Source organism: Lynx rufus, unplaced genomic scaffold, assembly GCF_022079265.1.
Source record: "Lynx rufus isolate CCGP_SWC_20201006 ecotype Redwood Valley unplaced genomic scaffold, mLynRuf1.p SCAF_5, whole genome shotgun sequence".
Lineage (NCBI taxonomy): Eukaryota > Metazoa > Chordata > Mammalia > Carnivora > Felidae > Lynx > Lynx rufus.
In genome coordinates, this window is record NW_025814867.1 from 112,830,556 (window position 1) to 112,840,674 (window position 10,119).

The following is a 10,119-nucleotide window of genomic DNA, read 5'->3' on the forward strand; positions in this document are numbered from 1 at the left end:
CTAATGTCTGAGGAGATATATCCTGAAATCTTCCAATATCTACAAATTCTTGAATACCAATATTGCCTATAATTTCCCTGATAAAATATACTGTGTATTTTCATACAGTTGAGCCATACTTTTAATTAATTGTCTACTTTTTATTTTATCCCAGTTAAGATTCTTCTCAATAATATCCACCATTCTCTTATATTCTGTGCTTTTTAAAATATTTTCTTCACTACAAAGAAAGCTTTCTCTTCAGGACAGTTTCCTCTAAGAAGTCACTTCATCTGAGTCTCTGAACAATAGAAAAGCAGCAAGACTTTTTTTTCATTCAAGTTTTTGTTTAAATTCCAGTTTCATTAATACACCGTGTAATATTAGTTTCAGGTGTAGAATTTAGTGATTCATCACTTACATAAAACACCCAGTGCTCATCACAACAGGTGGCCTCCTAAAACCCTTCACCTATTTAACCCATCCCCCTGCCCACCTCCCCTCCAACAACCCTCTGTTTGTTCTCTGTAGTTAAGGGTCTATTTCCTGTTTAGTCTCTCTTTTATTTCCCCACTATATCCGTTTTGTTTCTTAAATTCCGCATATGAGTGAAATCATGTTATTTGTCTTTCTCTGACTTATTTTGCTTAGCATAATACTCTCTAGCTATGTCCATGTCATTGCAAATGGCAAGATTTCATTCTTTTTGATGGCTGAGTAACATTCTATTACATATATACCACATCTTCTTTATCCATTCATCAGTCAATGGACCTTTGGGCTCTTTCCATAATTTGGCTATTGTTGATAATGCAGCTATAAACATTGAGGTGCATGTATCCCTTTGAATCTGCATTTTTATATCATTTGGGGGAAATACCTAGGAGAGCATTGCTGGATCATTTCTTACACCATACACAAAAATAAATTCCAAATGGATGAAAGACCTAAATGTGAGACAGGAAACCATCAAAATCCTAGAGGAGAACACAGGCAGCAACCTCTTTGACCTCAGCCATAGCAACTTGTTACTAGACATGTTGCCAGAGGCAAGGAAAACAAAATCAAAAATAAACTATTGGGACTTCATTAAGATAGAAAGCTTCTGGGGTGCCTGGGTGGCTCAGTCAGTTGAGGTCCAACTTCGGCTCAGGTCACGATCTCATGGTTTGTGAGTTGTGAGTTCAAGCCCCACGTTGGCTTTGTGCGGACAGCGCAGAGCCTGCTTCAGATTCTGTCCCCCTCACTCCCCCCACCCCATTCATGCTTTCTCTCCTCAAAAATAAAAAAAAAACATTAAAAAAGAAGATAAAAACTTCTACACAGTGGAGAAAACAATCAACAAACCTAAAAGGCAGTCTTTGGAATGGGAGAAGATATTTACAAATGACATATCTGATAAAGGGGTTAATATCCAAAGTATATAAAGAACTTGTACAACACAACATGGGAGAGACAAATAATCTACTTAAAAAATGGGCAGAAGACATGAATAGACATTTTTCTAAAGAAGACATCTAGATGGACAACAGAAACGTGAAAAGATGCTCGACATCACTCATCATCGGGGATATACAGATCAAAACTACGGTGAGATACCACCTCATACCTGTCAGAATGGCTAAAATTAACAACACAAGAAACAACAGGTGTTGCTGAGGATAAAGAGAAGGGGAAACCCTCTTATACTGTTGGTCAGAATGCAAACTGGAAAAGCAGCAAAACTTTTGATATGCAGGCTTTGGACAATTATCTTGGCTTAGTCATACCAGCCTCAAGCAAAGAAACATAAATATCTGCTACAATCATATTACAAACTACTATTATATCTAATTTAGAGGAAATGTATAAAGAGTCAAAAATCACAAATTTTAAATGCTTAGTTTTCTTAAAGGTGGTCTATTTTTAATCAGTGATTCAGTTCTGTGTGATATTAAGATCTCCTTACATTGAAACAAATACCCAATGAAGCTTTCATCATACAGCACTCAGAAACTGCCCTAGACACTGCCTTCTGTTAAACTTATAAAGCCAAAGCTACTTTTCATAACTTCAGACCCCTTGCATTTTGCAAAGTTTGAAATGAGCAAGTTTAAATTTTGCCTTAAGAACTATTTATATTTTATTATTCTCCTCAAGGCATTTAAAACCTCTTTGTTTCTCAAACTGTAAATAAAAGGATTTAGCAGGGGAATTATGATTGTGTAAAATACAGAATACATTTTATCTTGATTTTCAGCTGGGCCAGACCCAGGACGCACATACATGAAGAAGAGAGTGCCATAGAACAAAGAGACAGAGAGCAAGTGGGCGCTGCATGTGGAGAAGGCCTTGCTCCTGCCCTTTTCAGACTTCTTTTTCAGGATGGCAAAGAGGACATGGGAGTAAGAGATGATAATAGTCATAAAGGTGAAAGATTGTATAAAGACTGAAAATATAAAAATTAAGAACATATTAACTCTAGGGTCAGTACAGGAAATCTTAAACAGTTGTAAAATTTCACAGTAGAAATAATGTATTACATTGGACCTGCAGAAAGTTAATCTAAATAACAAACTGGTGTGCATCATAGGATGAAGAAACCCTATAATATATGAAACACCTAATAACCGAATGCAAAAGATATTGGACATCACCACTGGATAAAGCAAAGGATTACATATAGCTACATAGCGATCATAGGCCATCACTACCAGAAGGAAACATTCAGTGTTTGCACTGGAAGCAAAAATATAAAATTGGGTGATGCATTCAACCAGGGATATCAAGTGATTGTTGGATAAAAAATTCATCAGCATCTTGGGAGTCACAGAGGTAGAGGAACAAGCATCTGCAAAGGCCAAACTGCCAAGGAGTAAGTACATGGGGGTATGAAGATGGGGGTCCTTCCAGATGAGAAAAATCAGTCCGAGGTTGCCCACCATGGTAGTGAGGTAGATGACCAAGAACACCAGGAACAGGGGGACCTGCAGCCCTGGAAGATCTGTAAGTCCCATGAGAACAAACTCCATCACCTGTGTTTTGTTTCCATCAGATTCACTCAAGTTGATCACTGAAATGGAAGAATAAGTGAAAAACAGAGTCATAAAAGACTGAAAATAATCACATTTTATTTGCAAATAAATGTATCTTGCTTATTTACATATCCCTTTTAACCAGAACATTTATCTTTACACTTCAGTATTCTTTAAAAACAATATGTATTTGGGCAACTGTTCCTCAAAATTAAGGGGAATATATATATATATATATACATATATATATATATATATATATATATATATATATACCATATACACACCATATATATGGAATTTGTTATGTATATTTATTTTATGTATTTATATTTATACATATTTATTATATATAATTTATTATATATATATAGTTTATTACTTGTATAAGAGAAGTGGTTTTGTTTTTTAATTTGGAAAAAATTAATTTCAATTTAATAATCATCTTCTAATTATAAAAGCTTTAAAAATAGAATTAAGCTTTTGAAATATGCTAAAGATGAGTAATCAAAGCCAATAGCATGCATTCTAAACAATATAGCATCTTCCTCAAATTAGGACAGATTGAAATGCTTACTCTGACCATTATTGTACAGTATTTTTCAGAAACTTCAATACATCTAAGATATGAAAACAAAATATAACAAAGATTAATGAAATGTCATAAAAATTGTAGGAGATAATTCGTATTTTTACTAATGTTATATTGTTATTATTAAACAAATAACATTATGACTTTAATAAGTACCAGATGCAGGATGAATACATAAATAATCACGAGATTTTTTTCAGTGCAAGCAAGAAAGAAATAAAAAGGATATATATCAGTTACAATAGCCATACACCTTAAAATACATTGAAATATTTTTAAAATATTTAAGACCTTGTGAATAAAATTGTAAAACTTACCGAAAAGTATTATACAATTTCTAAAGAAATAGCCAAAATATGTTCTCAGATAAGAAGACCTAGTATTATAAATATGTCATTAGAATTCAATTTCAGCTAGAAATTAAATTCAGTTAGTTGTTTTTAAGATTATTTATTTTTATTTATCTATTTTGAGAGAGAGAGACAGAGCCTGAGCAGGAGAGGAGCAGAGAGAGGAGTATCCCAAGCAGGCTTCACAGAGCTCAGTGTGGGGCTCGATCCCACAAACTGCAAGATCATGACCTGAGCCAAAATCAGGAGTTGGTCACTTAACTGACTGAGCCACCCAGGTGCCCCTGAATCCTAACTGCTTTTTAACATAATAGCATAAGCATAAAGTTCTTATAAAATAAAATTATTTTAAAGAGACAAGGAAAATATGAACAGTAACAAAGTTAAGTGTGCAGTGGTGTTACAACATAAAGTCTTTAATAGAATATAATATGACATGAAAATAGGAAAATATAATAGTAAAACCAAATAAAGACTCCAAAGACTGATTCAAGTATATGTTTTGGAATTTAATATAGTACATGGGTGATTTTTCAATTGAGAAAATATTATGGCTACATTTGCCTATTTCAGAAAAAAAAAAGTAAGAATGGCTTTGTTTTCCATGTTTGTTTTAAAATTGTTACTGGATCAAGGGCTTAAAAGTAAAAAATTAAAAAAAAACAATTTAAATATTCTAAGAAAATTCATGAAGTAAATATAATTTAAATATATTACAAAAATCTCTAAGAAACCCACGAATTATAAAGAAGGATATAAGTGTATTTACTATAATGTTTAAATACATGAAAATGAAGTATGTATCAAATATTTCACAAGGTAAAAGATGAATAAAATGTTGGAAAAATATGTATAGTTAATATAATAGGCTAAATATTAGTTCCTATCACATGCTAGGAAATATTACTAATTGGTAAGAAAAGTCAAGTAATTCAACAGAAAACAAAAATGGAATTGAATGGGCAAGTCACAGAATATGTCAACACATTGAGTTAATGTGAGGAAGGTAAGCATCTTCCCTAGTACTCAAGATGTGTAAATAAAATAAGACGTTATTTTTCATTCCTCAGATTAGCAAAATCTGATTGTTAGAATTTAGAAAATGCCACTGTCACCCTTACTAATAAAAATGTAAATTATTAAGACTGAAAAACAATTTGGTAATATTTAAAAAAAATACACAGGGGCACCTTGGTGGCTCAGTCAGTTAAGCACCCAACTTTGGCCCACATCATGATCTCACTTACAGTTTGTGAGTTCGAATCCCATGTCAGGCTCTGTGCTGACACCTCAGAGCCTGGAGCCTGCTTCAGATTCTGTGTCTTCCTCTCTCTCTCTGCCCCTCCTCAGCTTGCTCTGTCTCTCCCTCTCAAAAATAAATAAGCATTAAATTTTTTTAATAATGAAAAATAAATAAAAATACACATACTTTTCAACTCAGCAACCCATGCCTTCTATCTATTCTATAGCAATAACATATTTTATAGGTAGAAAAGTCTACAACAACATTGTTCACAGTGGCAAAAGACTGGAAATAATATGTAAACCAACAGGATGAAACAATGGTTGAACAAATTTTGGCATAACCAGACTAACCAATATTATGGCTAAAATCAATAAAATGAGCTATTGATCTACGAGTTGTCTGAAAGAAATTTCCACAATTGCTAGGAATGTGAGAAAAATAAAATGCAGAGAAATGTATTTAACATTATCTCATTAAACAAATAGATAATAGAGTCTTAAAATTCCCATTCTGTAGATCTGTGAAAACACACACACACACACACACACACACACACACACACACATATTTGCAAAAACATTAAGAACATAAAGATTGTATAAAATGATAGACCCTAGCTTGTTAATATTTATTGTCTGGTGGAGGTGAGAGGGGAGAATAAAGGAGGAGAAAAATACACAGTACCTCCAAAACTGCTTTTGTGATAAAAACACAATATATAGTCATCCTATTTTATAGAATTATAGATATTTATATATGGTCAATGACATATATTTAAGGATAGTCTTAAATTTTAATAGTAAAGAAGAGAAAAAGAGAGCAACAGGAATAATAATACTATTGCATTTAGTAGGTGGCAGTAAATATTTTAATGAAAAATTAGGAATTAATCATAAGTAAATTTTATTTTATAGGTTTTCTGTATTTTAAAATACAGAAAAGGTTTTGGATTATGTAGCATATGCTTTTGAATATTTTCAGTAGTATCTGAATTCATCCATCGAGAGTAATTTCCCTCTGTCTCTCAGACAAAAGTTTTTTTGTAAACAAAGTTAGATATATAAACACAATGTTTTTTTTAAATAGTTTTCTTCATTTTCAGGTTCCTTTCTTTATATTTGATGCATCCCTGAAATAATTTGCTTGACTTTGTTCTATGACCTATAAATGTTGTCTAAAAGCAAATCCAAAGAAGAGATCCCAAGGTATTTAGAGGTGAATGCACAGACTCTTAGATCACCTAGGAGAAAATCTACCTATAATTTGATGTGTAAATTCATTGTTTCCCAAAATAAAATGAATAACACAATTTTATACACACACTTCTTGCTGATTAAAATACATTTAAAAATCTACCTATATACCCAAATTGTATTGTTTAACTTTAAAATAGCTCCATAGACAATATTTTCATAATGGTTCAACATTAGGGAGAATGAGGAGTTATTTCCCATATTCCTTGAGAATAGAAAAAAAAATAGCTTTAAAAATTTATCTTTTGGGTGCAAGGGTGGCTCCATCAGTTAAGCATCTAACTTCAGCTCAGGTCATGATCTCACAGTTTGTGCGTTCCAGCCTCGTATCAGGCTCTCTGCTGTCGGCACAGAGCCCACTTCGGATCCTCTTCCCCCCCCCCCCGCCCCTCCCTTGCTCTCTCTCCCCCTCTCTCTCAAAAACAAATAACATTTAAAAAGTTATCTTTTAAAGCATATACCCATGAGAAGGCCTAGAAACACAGCACATGCAGCAAGAATGACTGAAATGTCTCTTCTAAAAATTAGCCTTAAGAGACACTGAGGGCAAGTCATTTAATTTGTAAGGTGGGGTTTTGTCCTGAGTGAGCCTGCCTAGGTTTCTTGCCAACTTTAAATCCATAATTGATACACCCTATTTTTATAATTAGGTCAAGAGCTATTAAGTTCTTAGATCTTTTCAATATCCATATGTATCTCTATATCATATAGATATACACATATATATGTGTGTGTGTATATATATATACACACACACATATGCACACACATATATCCATTGGAAACAAGGGGCTTAATAATGTTATCATTGGTGACTTTAGCTCATCTTTTCATGATTCCATGAACAAATTAAGGAAGTTTAAGCAGCATAATTTAGTTGTCCTTAGCCTGACAATGAAAAGTTTCTATGGGGGCGCCTGGGTGGCGCAGTCGGTTAAGCGTCCGACTTCAGCCAGGTCACGATCTCGCGGTCCGTGAGTTCGAGCCCCGCGTCAGGCTCTGGGCTGATGGCTCAGAGCCTGGAGCCTGTTTCAGATTCTGTGTCTCCCTCTCTCTCTGCCCCTCCCCCGTTCATGCTCTGTCTCTCTCTGTCCCAAAAATAAATAAACGTTGAAAAAAAAAAAAAGAAACCTTTAAAAAAAAAATAAATAAAATAAAAATAAAAAAAAAAGAAAAGTTTCTATGGTATGAAATAACCTCTGAAATTCTTGAGTCATTATCATCATTTTATCATTTGCCTCCTTTTTCTATTATCTCAAGTTTACTATTAAAAAGAAATATTATTATTTGTGTCTCCTCACATTTAGTATTAGTATTAGTCAAACATTTAGTATTTATGACAAGCATCCAGAATGGTCTACCCTGAAGTTAAACGAAAAACCTCATAGGGTTACCAGGATTTTCATTTCTCACCTGGATGTCTCATTATCAAATAAAAAAATTGAAAAACTACAAATAATGAAAATTAGACGGATCCTAGTGTCCTCACTCAGTTTCTTAAAGTCTTTTCGAGATTGAGAAATTATGGGTTTCTTGAAGGAAAGATGGTGGGTTTCTAAAGGGAAGAAATATAAATTTCCCTCCACCATACTTTACATTGGGGCCAGAGACATCTTTATGAATCGTCAAACTGATGAAGTTTCTAGCTGCTTTCACACCCACATCCGCTGTACGTCCTCCTAAAATCTTTAAATGAAGAAAAGTGGAAGGTGCAGAATGAAGCAGTGATTACTTGCGCAAATATTTTCCTTGGAAACCTCAACTGCAGGGAGAAGGTATTTATTTGTACTCTTTTCCAAATCTATTCATGAAAAAGAAAAAAAATATATTTTAAATTCCCTCAGTAAAAGTTACCAATGGATTGATTCCCTGTAGGATGGGGGCAAAGCGGTTCTACTGGGCATTGTGAGCTAATTGGGGAATAACCCAGGCATAGCAGGTGTAACAATTAGAAATACACTTTGTGTCGTTAGAGTTCACTGTGAGGGCATCTTGACAAACTACCCCTGAGCAATTTTTAGGTCATAATAATTTCCTTTCTCTTATTGCTCTTGATGTTGCCACATTCCAACCACCAGATAGTTTCTTCAAATGTCTCAAAAACTCATGAAACTCAGAATGTCCAAATCAGAGATCCAAATTCAGAGTCTTTGTAAACAGTATCACCAAGTGTGGCCCTCATCCTGCCTTCCCATTCTCAGTTAATGGCATCATCATTACCCCGTTTTTAAAGAAAGAAACCTGAGAGTCATCCTTGACACTGAATTCCTGCCTTGAACCCATCAGAACTATTATCAAACTCATGGCTTTTATCTCTTTAATACCTGTTGAAACCACCTACTTTTCTCAAAATTCAAGAAAACTCCATCTCCTGCCTAGAATACTCACATATCCTTTTAATAATCTATGTGTATTTTCTAATATATTCTCCCACCAAAATCTGAATTTGGGCCAAAATCATCTTTATAAAATGCCAAACCACTGAGATCAGCACTGTTCGCACACCCATGGATGAGATTCCATTCAAACCCTTAAGCATAACTTATGATCACTCTTAGAAGATCAACATTCTTAAGCCTATATATCCCTTTCCTCATCCTAAAACCTATCCATTCATTCTCTGTACCAACCTTTGGTCCATTGTAGCTAATAGATTCTTTAGGGCGAATGAGTCTATTTATTTGACGACAGAATCTAGGAGCTGAGGTTAAAAATCAAAATGTATAGTAAATTAAAAGGTTAAAAATCATGGCTTTCATATGCAATGTTGATGAGAAAAAAAAAACAAAAACAAAAAACCAGAATTTATCCCTTTGTTTTTCTAATCTTAGTGTAGCAATGTAAGGAGTTGTCCTTAAACAGCTGCAAAGCTGCCAGCATCTCTCCAAGCCCATCAGAATCTGTGTGACATGCTTGCCTCTGTGTGAGCAGCACACACACACTTTTGTGATGGGGCTGACAAGGGCTCAGGAACCAGGGTAGAAGCCTGAGAGTGCCCACTGGTTAGCACTACATTTTCTGTAGTAATGGGAACAGGTCATAGGAAAATGACAAACAAGAATTGCAAAATTATCCTTTCACTGACTTACACATAATAAAGCATACAACAGAAATCTGATGTAGGTTGGGGATAATAAAACCCCAAATTTCTGATGGATAATAGAATTTGTGGCTCAGTTCTCTTGAGCTGCAAAGGCTTTCTCTGGGAAATACTGGTTGTGTAGTAACTGTGAATTCACTCAGTGAAAGGGAAAATTATGCTGTGTGTGGGTAACTTTGTGGATTGTGCAAATTTAATACCAAAGGCCCTGTGGTTCCTTGTCAGAGCAGTAACTTTTAAACATTGGATTATGTTTTACTCTTGGCCACAGAGGCTTTCTTTTCCAGTTCAGCTGGAAGCTGTATTCCCCTCATTCTCCTTCAGAACACCTTAATACTAACTCAACCAGTGTCAGAGCCGTTGTTCCAACTTTTAATTTTTGCTGCTGTTTATTTGTTTTGCCATTTCACACAACACAACTCCTGGCCTGATGACTGCAACTGACTCTTGAACTCAGTTAATTGCTGATGTCTCTTCCTCTCAGATAGTAGCTTATTGAATGTACAAGAGGAAGCCTCGCGTGTTCAAGTGAAATAAAAGTTATAAGGAACTGCCTCTGTTAATTCTGTGTGGTATAGCATTAAC

At 34.4% G+C, this 10,119-nt stretch overlaps 1 protein-coding gene across 1 annotated transcript; it reads right to left on the reverse strand.

The window, feature by feature from the left end:
• Nucleotides 1-2,090: 2,090 nt before the first annotated feature.
• Nucleotides 2,091-9,848, reverse strand: LOC124527254 (olfactory receptor 5AC1-like). The gene is made up of 2 exons (XM_047100454.1): nucleotides 9,794-9,848; nucleotides 2,091-3,031 (listed from the first exon to the last, which is right to left on the reverse strand). The coding sequence occupies exons 1-2, from the start codon at nucleotides 9,846-9,848 to the stop codon at nucleotides 2,091-2,093; spliced, it is 996 nt and encodes a 331-aa protein (XP_046956410.1).
• Nucleotides 9,849-10,119: the final 271 nt, after the last annotated feature.

Coding starts and splice junctions, on each gene's coding strand:
- LOC124527254 (XM_047100454.1), bottom strand. CDS start 9,848: ATGAGGGGAATACAGCTTCCAGCTGAACTGGAAAAGAAAGCCTCTGTG. Junction 3,032..9,793: donor GAAAGCCTCTGTGGCCAAGA/GTAAAACATAAT, acceptor CTTCCATTTCAG/TGATCAACTTGAGTGAATCT.